This window comes from Gossypium raimondii, chromosome 2, assembly GCF_025698545.1.
Source record: "Gossypium raimondii isolate GPD5lz chromosome 2, ASM2569854v1, whole genome shotgun sequence".
NCBI classification, from domain to species: domain Eukaryota; kingdom Viridiplantae; phylum Streptophyta; class Magnoliopsida; order Malvales; family Malvaceae; genus Gossypium; species Gossypium raimondii.
This window is the reverse complement of record NC_068566.1, coordinates 2,555,758-2,572,420: the sequence shown is the minus strand read 5'-3', so window position 1 is coordinate 2,572,420 and position 16,663 is coordinate 2,555,758. Positions and strand designations below refer to the sequence as shown.

The 16,663-nt window shown below is 32.5% G+C and overlaps 2 protein-coding genes across 3 annotated transcripts; one reads left to right on the top strand and one right to left on the bottom strand.

Annotated features, from left to right (window-relative positions):
• The first annotated feature begins 865 nt into the window (after positions 1-865).
• LOC105787669 (BTB/POZ domain-containing protein NPY4) lies at positions 866-4,505 on the top strand. 2 transcript variants are annotated; one of them, XM_052624760.1, is made up of 5 exons: positions 866-1,072; positions 1,694-1,825; positions 2,303-2,372; positions 2,542-3,714; positions 3,791-4,505. In XM_052624760.1, the coding sequence occupies exons 2-5, from the start codon at positions 1,764-1,766 to the stop codon at positions 4,331-4,333; spliced, it is 1,848 nt and encodes a 615-aa protein (XP_052480720.1). In that variant the 5' UTR covers positions 866-1,072; positions 1,694-1,763; the 3' UTR covers positions 4,334-4,505. The 2 variants fall into 2 exon arrangements, with proteins under 2 accessions (XP_052480720.1, XP_012469619.1); XM_012614165.2 differs by having other exon boundaries at positions 1,681-1,825.
• Positions 4,506-13,297: 8,792 nt separating this feature from the next.
• On the bottom strand, positions 13,298-15,370 carry LOC105787668 (probable N-acetyltransferase HLS1). The gene is made up of 3 exons (XM_012614164.2): positions 14,896-15,370; positions 14,615-14,796; positions 13,298-14,520 (listed from the first exon to the last, which is right to left on the bottom strand). Exons 1-3 carry the CDS (start codon positions 15,076-15,078, stop codon positions 13,656-13,658), a joined length of 1,230 nt encoding a protein of 409 aa, XP_012469618.1. The 5' UTR covers positions 15,079-15,370; the 3' UTR covers positions 13,298-13,655.
• Between the last annotated feature and the right edge of the window lie 1,293 nt (positions 15,371-16,663).

Sequence of the window (16,663 nt, the reverse complement as noted above, 5' to 3'; positions counted from 1 at the left end):
ATTAATTTTATTATTAAATATTGATAAGTTATATAGTTTTTTTATAATTTACTTAAAAATATAGAGTTTAAGTATCATTTAATCCTTAAATTTGATAATTTTTTTAAATTTGGTCCTTAATTTTTTTCATATTAATCTCGAACTTTGATTTTTTTTTCAATTTGTTTCCTAAACTTGGACTTCAAAATTTTTAAAAATTATATGAAATCTAAAATGAAATACAATAAAAATTAAAGTAATGGCATGGTGCAATCTTAGAGTTTCACGTCATCACACTTTAGCGTAATCCTAATTCAGGGACCAAATTGAGAAGATTATTAAGTTTCAAAATTGAATGGACCAAAAAAAATTACCAAGTTCAGGGTCTAAAGGTTGCTTTATCCTAGAGTACCCCATCATCACACTTTAAAGGAATCCAAATTTAGGGACTAAATTAAGAAAAGTGGTCAAGTTCGAAGATGGATGTGAATAAAAGAAATTCAAGGACCAAAATAAAAATTCATCAAATTAAAGGATTAAATGTTAAATTATCTCCAAAAATACATGTAAAAAAGAAAAGGAAGAGCAAAGAAATGAGGTGGATAGCATTATTATCAAAGTACGTGATGGGGATGGATGGGTCGTTATCTGATAAACAGTGGATTGTTTTAATCTCACACCACACTAAAACCAAGTGAAAGTGAAGTTTGTAAACAATAAAGGGAGCAACAAAGTTATTCATGTCAGACTTGGCGTGCATTTTCATTCTTACATTGCAGACAGTGAAACCAAATACCAAAAAACAAAGATTCAAATCCATCACATTAGTGGGGTCTCCTTTTTTTTTTCAAAGTTTCTTGCTTTACAAAGGTGAATTATAAAAAAAAAAAGTTGATATATTTTTCCTGCAAAACCCCAAAAGGAACTAGTGCTCTCAAGTTTGGGTTTTTAAGGAAAAAGGTTTGGATTTTTAAAGGGAAGCCATTGTTATATGAGAGGGATTAGTGTTTGAGATTTTGGGTTTTTTTTATTAGTGGGAAATGTTAAGATTTGGGACATTTTAAAGTTTTTTTTTTCTAGTGAACCCCTCAAGGTATGCATCTTCTTCTTGTTCATGTTCATGTTCATGTTTTCTTTTTTTATAAATGTGAATCAAGCACTTTGGTTTGCTTTGTTTTGTTCTTAAATCGTTCACAATGAAACACATGATCTTTGTTGATGTGATGCCAATTTTTTTATCAGTTTTTGATAAAGTTTAACCAGTCTCTCATCACTTTAGAACAATTTTATTGGAATTGATGATCACTTGTGTTTAGGGAGCAAAAGAAAGGGTTTAAAAATCTTAGATTCTTGAGGGAGGTTTAGGGATTTTTGTGGACCATAAATGTTCTTGGTAATACAAAAAAAAAAAAAAACATAAACAAGTAAAAGGAAGAGGGCGGTGGTGTCAGTTTTGAGCAAGTGGGGGTGTCTGGTTTTCTGAGAATTTATATATGTTATAACCATGTGTTTGTCCAAGTCTCTTTAGCCCCCTTTGTGAGGAAGTAACATTAGCCCCATTTCTTTGGAGGGGTCTTTTCTCAGCTTTTGACCCCTTATTTTGTGTCAAAAGATTCGGTCATACTATGAAATGCACATGATTTTTCTCTTTTGATCCATATGCTTTCCATGGTTTGCGATATTGTATCTTTGTTCATATAGGATATATTTGTAGATCGAAGAAGCAGAGCTGAAGTTTTCGAGTGCTCGAAAGAGAGTAAAGTTTCGATTTTTTCTTTATCAAGATGAAGTTTATGAAACTGGGATCCAAGCCTGATTCATTTCAGACTGATGGTGATCATATCAGGTGAGTTTTTATGGTATATGCATATGCTCTTTGATTAGCACTCCTGTTGCTTGCCTTGCCTTTGTAATTTTCAGCTCCGACATTAGGACTTGCCAGAAATGGTTTCGGGTAAAAGTTAAATCGGTTGAGTATGTTTGGCAAGCATTTGTGCTTTTGAGGCATATGTTAAACTTGTATCTAATGCATATCCGTATATGGTTTCGGACTATAACCCTCGTATCCCTTCAAACATATGGAATAACTTAGAATCCGGCACTCACACTTGAGTCCGAGTAACATAGCTTTAGGATGCTTCGGTTCTATTCATAATTATAGGGACCTAACTGCCTTTACCTTGTGGAACCCCTTGTTTATTGTTGTTCCTCGTTTGTTATGATGCGGCAAAACAATGTTATGTTTCTGAAGTTTTGTCCTAATTCTGCTGATATTTGGGCTTCGATTTTATGCTGACATAAGTCTGCAAATATTAATGTTCAGGTATGTTGCAACCGAGTTGGCAACTGACATAGTTGTTAATGTTGGGGATGTGAAATTCTACTGTCATAAGGTATGAACCATCATCAATCCACCATTACGCAAAGGATCATATACTCCATTCTTGTAATTTCAAGGTCCAAACTCGTTAAGTAGGCAAATACGTTGTGGTTCTGATGGGACGGTTTAATTTTGTCTGTATTTCTGTGTATTGATTGCTAACATCTATAATGTTTCTGTAGTTTCCGTTGTTATCTAAAAGTGCACGTTTGCAAAAGCTGGTCGCGACGTCGAATGACGAGAACGGTGATGAACTCCACATTCAAGACATACCGGGCGGACCTGGAGCTTTCGAAATATGTGCTAAGTTCTGTTACGGCATGACGGTCACTCTCAACGCGTACAATGTCGTTGCTGCTCGATGTGCCGCGGAGTACCTTGAGATGTACGAAACCGTTGAGAAAGGAAACCTTATCTATAAAATCGACGTTTTCCTCAATTCGAGTATATTCCGGAGCTGGAAAGATTCCATCACTGTTCTTCAATCAACAAAATCTCTACTCCCATGGTCCGAGGAATTAAAGGTGGTTAGCCGCAGCCTCGATTCTATAGCTTCCAAGGCTTCAATTGATACTTCCATGGTGGAATGGTCATACACTTATAATAGGAAAAAGCTCCCGTCTGAAAATGGAAACAGTCCGCAATGGAATGGTGTAAGAAAACAACAAACCGTTCCAAAGGATTGGTGGGTGGAAGATCTTTGTGAGCTTCGTATCGATTTATACAAGCGTGTGATAACGACAATTAAAACAAAAGGCAGAGTTTCGGGTGATGTAATCGGAGAAGCACTAAATGCATACACGATGAGAAGATTGCCGGGTTTTAGCAAGGGTATGATCCCAAATAATGATATAGTAAAGTATCGGTCATTAGTGGAGACCATCGTGTGGCTGCTGCCAGCCGAGAAAGGAACCGTTTCTTGTAGCTTCTTGCTTAGGTTGTTAAGAGCAGCCATTTTATTGGATTGTGGAGAAACAGAAAGAAACGAGTTGATGAGGAGAATCAGTCAGCAGCTTCCCGAGGCAACCGTGACCGATCTTTTGATTCGTGCTCCAGCTGAAGAAGCAACAATATACGATGTCGATATAGTTCATAACTTAGTCGCCTCGTTTATGACCCACATTTCTCAAACCGACCCTGTTAAGAAAGAATTCCTGGAGAGTACTAGAAGTCCCAAGTTTGGACCGGATGCTTCTAAAGTGTTGGTAGCGAAGCTAATTGACGGCTACCTAGCTGAAATTGCTCGAGATCCGAATTTACCGGTTTCAAAATTCGTTAACCTTGCTGAAATTGTATCAAGCGTCTCGAGACCTTGTCATGACGGACTTTACCGTGGCATAGACATGTATCTGAAGGTAATTTCTAAGCATCTCGGCTTTGGTTTTTACTGCTGGGAAATCCGTCTTTAATCTCTTTTTTTCGTTTTTATAGGAACACCCGGGAATCAGCAAAAGTGAGAGAAAGAGAATATGCAGATTAATGGACTGCAAGAAGCTATCGGCTGAGGCCTGCATGCATGCTGTGCAAAACGAGAGGCTTCCATTACGTGTCGTCGTGCAGGTTCTTTTCTTCGAGCAAGCCAGAGCCACAACGTCCTCCGGCAGTAGCACCCCCGATCTTCCGGGGTCCATTAGAGCCCTTCTCCCAGGAGGGTCTCACGGTAGCTCAAGGTCCACAACAACCAACACTGAAGAGGATTGGGATTCGGTGCCAACAGCCGAGGACATCAAGGCTTTGAAAGGGGAGCTTACAACTCTAAGATTAAGCGGCGAAACAAACAGAAATGGCACGGCTAAAACCGACATCGAAAGGGTGGCGGTGAGTAGAATGAAAGGTTTGGCCATGTCGAAAATATTCTCGAAACTCAAATCGAGTAAGGAAAGAAACGGTGAAATCAGCAGCAGCGATACGTCGGAGAGCCCCGAAGAAACGAAGTCCACTCCTTCCGTAAGTAGGAAACATTCACTGTCTTAGGTTCAGACCACACACCTTAGCAAATGATTTGATGCATATGCCATGGTCTGGTTTTTTGTAAAATTCTATGAAAAAAATGGACAGTAGGGAATTAGAGACGACGACTGTTGTAGCTGGTTTTACTACCACTTGTATTAATTTTCCGAGCAAATGGAACGAAGCATATTGAATAGTCCGGGTATTCATTTTTAAAAGATTCCGATCCTGTCCCGCCCCGACTAATTGGAGAATAAGAGACCCGCACCGAAACCCGATTCAAAGGAGACCGACTCAATATGGTCGAGTTGAAACCCTGATCCAAGAAATTTTGGCCATCCCCAGATGCTTGCCTGGCCTAACCCTAGACAAAGGAATTTTTATATACTAGTTTTAGAGGTATTCATAGGTCGGGTAGAGTTAAATTAGATTAGGTTTGTGTATGATATTAATACACTTTATGCTTAATTAAAGCTAAGATCGAATCAAAATATCGGTCTCAAGTTTTGCACAAATCCATTTATATTTGTAAATGGTTAATCGAAACTTATTTTTTTAGTAGAAATAAACAGCATTAGACAAAAACAATGAGATCAAACAACTCTATTGAAAAAATCACCATTGGATTGTAAAATCTCTTGAATCGAAATTGGGGATCTTTGAAAAGCTTCAACCCAAATTGATTATCATAAGTACATTTCATCATTTGATCAGCAGTCATATTCTGAGATCTATGAATGCGACGAATTCTTGTCTTTCAATTCCTCCTAAGATAACCATTGATTAAACACAATTCAGCTAGGTTACTACTGACAGCACTACTTGTAAGAACAGACTCTACAAGTAGTGCATTGTTGCATTCCATCTCCAATTGTCTGTAACTTTTTCCAATGCAATACGTAAATCTTCAAGAATTGCTCGAGCTTTGATGCGAAATATCGTTTCCTTGTTGACTTTTAAGGAGTACCCGCATAACCAATGACCATATCAACTTTTAAAAGTATAAAAACCTTCATTTATATTTAATAACTTCTCTAACGTAACTTAACTTTAATTAAATTACTTAACAAATTAAAAATTTTAATAAATAAGCAAATATGTTTTCTTCCTTTATACTTTTTAAATTATTTCATTTTTCTTTTAAATTTAATCCTCTTTTATTTCTTTGCTTTCATATCGTATTTTATTTTGATGCAATTAATTTTTAATTCTTTTAATTTTTAAGGAGGTAATTTTTCTTTTTAATTTTAATTTTTAAATATTTAATTAAATTTCATAATTTGATAAAACCACGAATGGTGGTTATAAATTTTCAAATTGTAATTTTTACTAGTTTTTTTTCTAGATTTTCAATGGTTAATTTTAGTTTTTTTTCAATTTGTGCTTATGATTTTTATCAGTTTTTTAAATTTTAATTATTGATTTAAGCATTTTAAAATTTTATTTATATTTTGTTATGTTTTTTTTTCCGCATATAGTTTCTAACATTTTCCCTAAATTTAAAATAGAGATGATATCATACGTGATTGAGTATGAATAATATTTTAATATCGTCCTAATATAAGTTGATTCTCAATGTATAAATGTAAAACAACATAATATATTAGAAACTTATAAAATGGGTTAGTTTGAACTAGGCTTAGGCCATAAATGTTTGAACTTGAGTCCAACACATATTTTTAATGGGCTTAATTATTTTTGTCTAATCCTATTTGCGGGGCCTCATATTTTTGTTGGAACCTTTCAAATTTGGGCAGATTTTCAAACTTTCGTGGATAGTCTGACAAGTCTAGTTTAGACTAACCTAATTCGATTTAAGTAATAAAGAAGACTTTTCATTTAAATTTAATTATAAAATATCTAATTATACTCTTAGTCAATGTACTCTTTACGCATTTGAAATTTAGTTATTTTATTTTTAATTTTTAAAATTTAATCTAATTATGTGGCATTTAAAAGAATTATTTAAATGACCAAATTAAAACCACGTGGAAGTCATGTAAAAAAAAACATAGACTCTCACTCTACTTAGAAACGACACTATTAAGCTTTCATGCTTAGCTACATAAGCAATTTATAGAAAAAAAAGTCATATAAACTGATTTAACGAATTCTTTAACGATATTATTATTGAACTTCAATTATCAAATTAAAAAAAGATAAATATCAAAACGTACATGAACTATCTCGAGTTTAGGGACTAAATTAAATAAAATGTAAAATTTTAGGGTCATAAAAAATGTATTTATAAGCGTTCATGCATATCATAGCATAGTATGGAGATATTTAATATTGATTGATGATATAAAATGATTATTTAGATCAAGAACCATATCAAGTGGAGTTGATCAAGAAAAATCTAAAATTACGGATTAGCCCTTAAAATATGCGCTTTACATATTTTGAACACGTAAGTTCATATGGGATTTACCATTCTATTTTATTTTATGTATGAATTGTACTTGAATTTATATTTATATATTAGAATTAAGTAGAATTAGTGAATTTGGCACATATCTTGAAATGGACTGAATTACAAATTCACGTAAATATGGGCTACATGGAAATAGTGCAAGATGTAAATATGATTATTGAATGATTATATGACTCGAAAATGAGAAATGAAATTATGTACAAGAATTGGTATCGTTAAGTATAAGGAAATTATGCTTGAATGAACTTAGTAAAATGTTAAGATACGTATGGCATGCCATTAGGGTCATATGAAAAATTAATCGGAGATTTTACATGTTATTACGAGATCTAGTATTTTTTCTTTTTGTAGATTCACGAGTTATACGTATCGTAGGTTTAGCTTGTGTGAGCAACTCTAATAATGTCAACTTGTGTGAGCAACCCTAATATACTGTTAGCTTGTGTGAGCAACTTATTCTTGTGTATCCAAGTCCGTTTTACTATAGGTCCATGGGACAATGTTCAATTGATTGGAAATGGAATTTAAATCATGAAATAAAAATAAAATGGTATTAATGATTCTTGACATATAGATTGCTACATGACTTTGTTTAAATGTTTACAGTACTTAATATTCGAAAATGCAACTAATGCATTCAATTTGTGATGTTGTTGCATGTATAGATATGTCATAATATGCCAAAGGATAGTTAAGTTGAGCTTACCTTAGTTGTTTACTTTCCTTATAGATTTTCACTTCGTAAAACTGTCGAGTCGGATCTGCAGAGTACACACTATCTTAAAACGGTAGTTATAATGTCATTTTGAAGCTAGACTATGTGGCATGTACTTAAAAGTCCCTAGTATGTATTTAGGTATTTTAGGATTTGGTAGTCTCGTGTACTTAATGGTTGAGTTGATTATAACTTATGGTATGAAACCAAATGAGGCATATCTTGGTCAAGATGATGCTATGAAAGTAATGATTTTATTCATGAATGATTGGTATGTTATAATTTGAATCATTTGAAATAGCTAGATTGCTTAAAGAATTTTAAACGGAGAGTTGATTGTTAGGCATGTTATATGGTTTGTAGACTGATTTGGCTAGTTCATATCAAGTTTAGCAAATACTTAGTCTAAAATTGCATGTTGAGGGTAGGAATTAAAGATGGTAGTGTTTTGAATATGTTTAATTTATCGAGGAGTAAATCAGCTTGAATGATGGATGCTTGGATAGTGTAATCTCGAATGGTTGATTTAGGTACTTTTGTACTTGCATTTGGTTATCATGGGAATGATTTAACAACTTTATTGTGTACAATGTTGATTGAATATTTATACAAAAATGGTTTATAATTCGTGAATTAGGTACCAAATATGTATTTTGCCAAAAGCAGGGGCAATGTCGTGACCTCAGACTTTTGACGTCGCGACATTGTCATCACAAAGAGTGACGTCATGACGACCATAGGCATGCCATCGCGATGTGACATACTATGATGGCTGGCCACGTCGTGACGAGGACATGGTGAAGTCGCGACGTCGGTCCAGACATTTAAAACCTTACAATTTGATCCTAATTCGAAAATGAACTAATATAAGAACATTCTAAGCCTGTGTAAGTCTCAGAATTAGTTATATATCACATTATATGCCTGTCTTGCTTGTATCTATGTGTATAATATCATAAATTGAATGTTTATTTGATAATTGATGCTCCGGTAACTAGAGTAACATTCTGTAACTCAGGCCTGATGATCAGGTCGGGTAAGAGGGTGTTACATGAACTTTGATCTAATGTCCAATTTGATACATGAACTTTGATTTGGTGCAAGTTATACACATAAAACTTTGATTGTAATTTAAATATATACATGAAACTCTGATTTTGATTCACGAAGAAAAATACATCAATTTATTTTTATATTGAATGAATATAATTATTTGTGTATGCAACATGTTAATATAAAATAATTATGTTATTGATTTGTGAAAATATAATCAAAATAATATTTATATATAAAATTACAAAATTAAAGTTACATTTTTATTTTGAGTCCCACTAAACTTTAAAGGGCCTAAAAGGGTCTTACAAGCCACAGTGGTCTAGCTTTCTAGCCCAAATACATATGCGTGCTTTGCATGATTCCCAGATTAGCATTAATACAACAATAATCAATGTTTATAAATTATACGGTGGAATTGGTCAAATTATTGATTTTAAGTAAATAATCGATTAAAAAATAAAAACAATTATAAAAGAAATCGGTTTATACCTATTCACAAGTAACTATTTTTTCTTTTATCTCTTAATTAGATCAATCCCTAAATCGAGTCCCGACCCAATCTGCTCAGACAACATTAACAATAAAAAATAATTTGTTGCATTAATCAATTGTTGAATAATCATTTATAAATTTTCAAAATTTTAAATTAAAAATATTACGTAGTTAATTACACTCAATTCATGATCTTCAAAATAATACAATAACCGCAATGTCGAATTGAATTCATACTGACAATGGTACTTTATCCTTTTAATTTAAAAATATTATTTTAAATAATAAAAAGTAATAAAAATATTATCCTTTTAATTTATCCTTTTATTGCATGAATAATGCTTAATAAACCAAATTAGCTTTAACTTTTATACAACCAAATTAGCTTTATTAATGAATAATGATTGGATTTATCATGCTTTTCATTGACAAAATATAAAGTGATGTTCCCCATACATTAGCTTCCACATAAAAAAATTAAAATCATTCATTCGATCGATTCGATTTTTTTGATATAATACTTAAAATTATCTATAGGCTCTCTCTAATCTATAAATAGGAGAATAATGCGCTTCAATACACTCAAACTTACATCCTCTTATATTGACAACAATATCTACACTAATCAAATTAAGATTCGATCGACCAAAAATACTTAAAAGGAGATGGTAGACAACTTTATAAATAAAAGTAAAATTAAAGAGCATTTAATTACCTTTCTTTAATTTAAAGGACGGTTAAAGATTATATCACAATATTTTAGTCAAGTCATGGCTTTTTTTTGCTGGTTGGTGCTTTCTTTACCATCATTATAAAAATTAGTACATCACATCACATGAATATTTATTTCTTACAGTAATAATTTTATAATAAATATTGTTTTTTTTTTTTTTTATAATTTCGTCTTTCTACCTTGTAAAAATTAACAGGTTAGTCTATATGTTGGTAAACTGGTAGGCATAGCTAGGGCAAGTGGATAAGGTCCTTGGCGCACTTTGGTTAAATTGACTAATAACAATTTTAGTCCTTTTTAGTTGTCCATAATTCAATTTCAACTTCTTTTAGACAAATTTTCTACCATTCTTCCCTCTCTGATTTTAAAATTTTATTTAGGCACTCCGATATTGAATTCCTCTCTTTGCCTTTGGGTTATTTATTTTATTAATTTGTTGCATATAAATTGTTGGATTATTCAATTTTGTTAATTTCGTGCATATAAGTGTTGAAATGTTGATTTCTAGATAAGCAATTTAAGGTTATTGTTTAACAATATTACCCAAATAAGCTAATTTCTCAAATTTTTTTATAAAATATGAGGACTAAATTCTAATTAAGTATAGGGATTGATATTTAAATTTTATAAATTAGAACTATGAAATTCATAATTAAACCTTTAAAAGTTCTTTTAATTTTCTAAATAACCTTTAAAAATTTCCAGCTGTAAGTCATTAATAATACATTATAAAATATCATTGTTGTTAAAATTAAAATTATTTATATTAAAAATTCTATTACATACGTATGCGTGTGAAAATTACAAATCTAACACACATATGTTTGTTTAAAAGTAACATAACAGAAGTCAATTGAGTCTTAGCTCGATTGGCATGAGCATTCTTGTTAATACAAGAACATATGGGTTCGAGTGCACCGAAGCGCATTATCTTCCTATTTATAGGTCGGGGAGTGGCTATGTGTAGTTTAAGGTATCGTCGTGATTTTGAGTGCTTTTGTTATTTGACCATAAAATACAGATACCATATTAAAAAAAATGTGAAACTCGTGTACCAAATTATGTCTTAAGACATTTAATAAATTATGTAAAATCTAATTTATATCTTAAAAAAAAATGTTTTTGAATGACCTACCACTTGTCTACCAATCAGCCTTTAAAGTCATGAATAAATCGTTGGTGCAAAATCCCGTGACCCAATGAAAAATGTAATAAAAATAAAAATATGAGATAAATATCAAAATCATACATGAATTTTGATTTAATATGCAATTTAACACATGAACTTTAGTTTAGTTCAAACATATATATGAAATTTTAATTTTGATTCAATCGAACACGTTTAAAGAAATAAATACATTAATTTATTTTTATACGAGATAGACATAATTATTTTTGTGTATAATATATAAACATAAAATAATGTTAATATCAACAATATTAATAATTTATGAAAATCGCTAAAATATAAATAAATAGTTCCAAAACTATAGAATTAATTCTTGCAATGATGATGATGGGAATTTATGTTTTGTCTTGTTTAAGAACAAAGAGAAAAAGGATTAGGACAAAACACAAATCCTATAGAACCCTCTTACATGGCCCATTGTTATACAAAAAAACCACTTTCAAAATATGAAAATAAAATGAAGCACGTCAAATTGAATATCATTTGTGCCACAATCCTATCTTATCCTATCCCATCAATCTCACATCTTACCTTCCAAAATCAATGTAATAAACCAAGGAAAAAGATCGGAGATTCACACGCTCGGAAGTGCTCCAAGGTGTGCTTACGAGGGTATTTTAGCTCTAAAAGTATTGTTTTATTAAAAAATTGATAAATTAGTCCCTATAAATTAAATTAAAAGGTGAATCGATTCCTTTCTGTTAAAAATTTCATTTATTTGTATTGTTAAAGTTGGCATGATTGACGGAATAACCAGATAATGTCGCATGTACCTCATGCTGATGTACGGGGACTAGTTTTTAACGGTTGAAATGAGTGAAATTTTTAACGGTATAGGAATTAATTTACCCATTTTTAGGTAGACTAATGTAGAAGCCTCCATAATACTTTTACCGTATTTTGATAAAGTACAAGTATAAATTAAGATTCTCGATATATATATTTGATGTGATTGAAAGATATGTTATCGTGTTAAGATTTTTCAGAATGTGATTATCTAAAACTCACCTACATTGCTCATGCAAAAGCCTTAATTAGAATAGGAAGAATCCAGCAACGTTCAGCCACAGAAAGTTGCCAATTATGGCCACATTTTTGCCATTGAAATCATACTAAGGAACTAATCAATGTAAACCAAAAATAAAAAGATGGATGAATGAATGTAGAAGGTAGAGTAGGGTGCCCTATCTAAAGCATGTGTCCAAAGCTTTGTTTCCCTATCTAAACAAAAATGAATGAATAATTTACGGCTAAAAAAGTCAAATATTTTTGGTTGGATGATAAATTTTTTTCTTAATGTTTATCTTTTTCTATTATTTTAATTTTATTGATTTTTATCATTCGGGTAATAGTTCACATGTACTTTGTAAAATTTTAAAAAAAATTCGATAAATTTAAAAATAGTTCATGCAAAGTTTCTCTTCTCAAAGCAGATGCTCGAGTGGACATGAAAACTTGGAGCATACTTTCTGGGATTGTTTCACTGCAAAGGAGTGTGGCACAAATTAAAATTTTTGATTATAATGATTGGCTGGCGTTTATTTTTTCAACCTTCTTAAATTATCATTGCAGGATTGTGGCTTGTGCAATTTGGGCACTACGGACGGCAAGAAACAAAGCACTTCATGAAGGGGTTATACAGACAGCTCAGGAGAAAATTAATATGATTAACTACTACATTCGTGAACTCAATGTCATTAATGAGAAATTACTTGTTCGGAGAGTAGAGTCTGAAAGGTGGAGAATTCCCGTCAGTCAAGATAAACTACGACGTTGCCTTTCAAAGGCTTTACAAAGAGATCATGTACAGGGGTTGTGATTAGAAACTTAGAGGGCATTGTTTTGGGATCTAGAATGATAATAAACAACCACATACCTTCGGATTTTGCTGCGGAGGCGCTTGCATGTTTTCAGGCGGTCCAAATGGGTCTCGATCTGGGTTTTCTGGGGGCTGTGATTGAAGGCGGTAATTAGTGTGTACATTATAGCAGATGTGTTTTTGTATATGCATTCAGAAAGGGGAATGGAGTTGCTCATTTCGTAGCTACTGAAGGTATTCGAAAAGGAGAAACGACTTATCTGTTAGAGGAGGTGCCTTCTCTTGCTATTGATGAAGTGGAGAATAAAACTCCATGTATAATATTGCACATTGGGTGAACTTATGTTTAAAAATCCAAAACCAAAAGTTAATATGAAAAGACCAAGAATCGAACTGAATTACGATCGGTTCGATATCATCCTTAACGTAAACTACCATGCATGCTGTCATTTCAATGCCATTAAAGTTCTAATAGTTTAGTCAACTTTTCCATTCAAAACAAACAAAAAAAAAAGAAAGAAATAAAATTTAAAGGCTAAAAATCAAAATGGAGCCATAGTGACAAAATTTATAAATGTTGGTGTCAAATTTATTAATACACAAATTTATTTCATTATAATTTTAGAGTGTTGACATTGGAAGGATATTCTAATACACATGATTATTCATCCCTATTTTCATCTTTAAAAAAATTGAAAAGTAAATTAAAAAAAATTAAGAAATATTCCCTAAAAAAAAAAAAAACCTAAGGGTTGGTTTGTCTACAACATGATCTTAAAAGGCTAGATTTAGAATTAAAAAAATAAAAAGGACCCAAAGATTTACACCAAAAACCCATATCTTTTTATTCCCTTTTATCTTTGGTCAATATCTAAAAAATATTATTATTATTATTTTTTGTTAAGACTTTAGAATTCTCTGGGGTCTACAAATAAGGAAGGTTCAGGGGGTGATTTAGTCCAGTCACCGACAGACCCGTCACTATAGTCTTCCCCAAGCCGTTTGATGCACCACAAATCATGGTCGCACGATAATCGTTTCCAATGTGGGACCCCGTCTTTCAACGGCTCATGTTTCGCCACCTCAGTCGCCACCACACTACACCCCTTTTCTTTCGCCAAGTTATGAGCGTGAGCACACAACGCGTTAACGAACTTAGCCGCGCGTGGTCCTTCCCCACCAAGACCGTACAAAAAGTGAAAACCGAACGGACGAAACACTTCCGGTATCGACGGTAATCTCAAGAACGGCAACAACTTGTCCACCACCCTCGTCGTTTTGGCCAACGTCTTCCTTGTCCTCGACGCGCCACGAACTTCCAACCTGAACACGTCTTTACAATTCCAAACGCTTAATACCGCCCACGATTCTGGCGGGTCGGATAAAAATTTATCCGACCCGGACCATGATTCTCGAGTGTAAAATCCACGTGGCACAGCCAAGAACGTTCCTAAATTGAGTCTGTTATTAAGCACCGAGTCAATGTCGCGAGGGAAGAACTCCACGGTGGAGAAACGGTGACGGTACAACAACTCGGCGTCGGAAAGGGAAAGTTCGATCACGGTAACTTGGTTTGAAACAGTGAGTCGATGAGCGAACACCGGGTTAACCAAAATGGCCGGCGTACGGAACCTGGAGTAACCACATTTATCGGTAAACAGATTAATGGAAGCTCGGTTATCGTTCTCGGTAGCTATATATGAATATTCGGCCCCGTTTTGAGTGAACCAGTCTTCCATTGTAACCACTAGCTTTAACCCTATCCCCATTCTCCTGCAAAAAAGAAAAAACCCAAAATTAAAATCACATAAATATTCATCGACCGCCATTGATTTTCATTGTTTCGATAAGGAATAAAAAAAATTACCGGTGGGAAGGTGAAACACGAAGGCCTAAAATGTAAGCGAGTTTAGTATAAACAGGGACGAGCTTCGTTGCGATGGGATCATTGTTTTTACTATTTCGGGAGATTTTTTTGCCGCATGTGACGGTTTTTATGCAGCCTCGAATCATACCGACGATTTCTTTGGTCGAGCTCAATTCAGCAACCTGTTTGGCACCCGAGAAAAAAAAACCAAAATCAGTGAGAAAAAAAGAAAAGAAAACGAGACAAAAGAAGGAAAAAAAAAACAAAGTGTAGAATTGTACCAGCATGAGAAAAGCAGGGGAATGGCGGACCCGGCAAATAGGGTCACCTAAGAGGTCAGTAAAGAGAGAAAGTTTGCCGCTACTGGGACCAACTTCACATCTTTTTTCTACTTCTTCAACACTTGTTATATCTCTGCTTGGATCATATTCTCTCACCACTATATAACACTCATCTTCTCCCATTTTTCTTTCACTATATTATATATATATATATATCTATATGTATATGTAAAGTGGGGAAATGGAAACGGGGTTTTTGATTTTGATCAGTGAAGATGAATGGGGGAAAGGAGAGAAAGGGTTTGTTTATATAGGTGAAAACTGAAAAACCCAGTTTTCTTCAAAGGTTAGAAAATTTAGGTGAATAACGTCATAAACAAGAAAAATAAAGAACAAAAAAAAAGGGGTTTTATATATTTTTTTCTTTAAGCTTTTTGTTTTTTCAAAGGTTCTTTCACAGAGAAAAATACTGAGAAGTTCATTGCCATTGAAACAAATGGTCTAAACTTTGAAGCTTCCTTTAAAAGGAGATTTTTTTGAATTTTTATTTTTAAAAAGAAAAGGAAAAGACTTATCTTTAGAATCCCCAGACCTTTCATTTTCTCTTCTGGGTTTAAATTTTTATTTTATTTAATTCAGTGCTTTTGAAAGTCTCTCTCTTTTGTCTGTTTTTATAAATATAGTATTTTTTTATTTCTCTCTTTTATTATTAGTAAGATTAAAAAAAGTTAAAAATGGATACCGAAATAATTGGGGAAAAATATAATAATAAATTATAATTTTCGATTATTAATCATCACTAAAAGGATGGAAGTGGAAATGGCGGCTGTGGCTGCGCTGTGTTTGTCAATTTTTAAACAATTAAGTAGCCCTAAATATCTCTTAATTGAGTTGATGTCACGATCGAGCGGCAATTTAATTAGGAAAATTACAAAAACGTATATTTTTATAGTTAAAATAAATTATGTTATTTTAATATGTACAATTTAGTGTCTCTGTCGTATTAATACTAATTTTTATATATTTCTATTTTAATATATCTTCAATTTACGTCGATAACAATTGTAGTGCATTTAGTATTATTAATTTGATGTGTTTAAATTTTGTTTTACTCACAATTTAGTTTAAATTTTTTTAATTTTAATATCATATATATTTCATATGTTATTACGACGAAGAACGCATTTTTTCTATGCTACTAATACTTGTACTTGCTCTGCTATTCTGCCCAAACTTAGCTGAGGAAGAGTTACGAGGGCGTAAAACAAAAAAAAAAATGCTTACTTTGTTTTGTTTTAGTTGGTAATACTATATATAAATAGAAAATAGAAAAGTAAATAGTCACTCCATTTCGACAAAAAGCTCACGCCCAAGTTCCATAATTTTGGGTCCGTTATGCCGGTCATGATTTTCCTACTCTCAGAGTGAAAGATCCTTCCCTTTTGAAAGCACGTTTCATTATTTATTGCATGTTATTTTTAAACATATATCTATATTCTAAATCCGTGATTTTCACTACTTTATTTGAACGTTTGTAAAATTCGTTTTAGGATAAATATTAAAATTATTTAAATCAAATTACTAAAGAATAATTAATATTTCATGAATGACAATAAAAGATTAATATAACTGAAATATGATATGGCTATAATATACTGCCGGTATTACTGTAGCGTGGCTTTTCCTGTAAGGATCACCGTTGGTAATTTGGTATATTTGATTTCATTTTAATCAGAATCCAAATGGACGGTCATGATGCCTCCCTCAA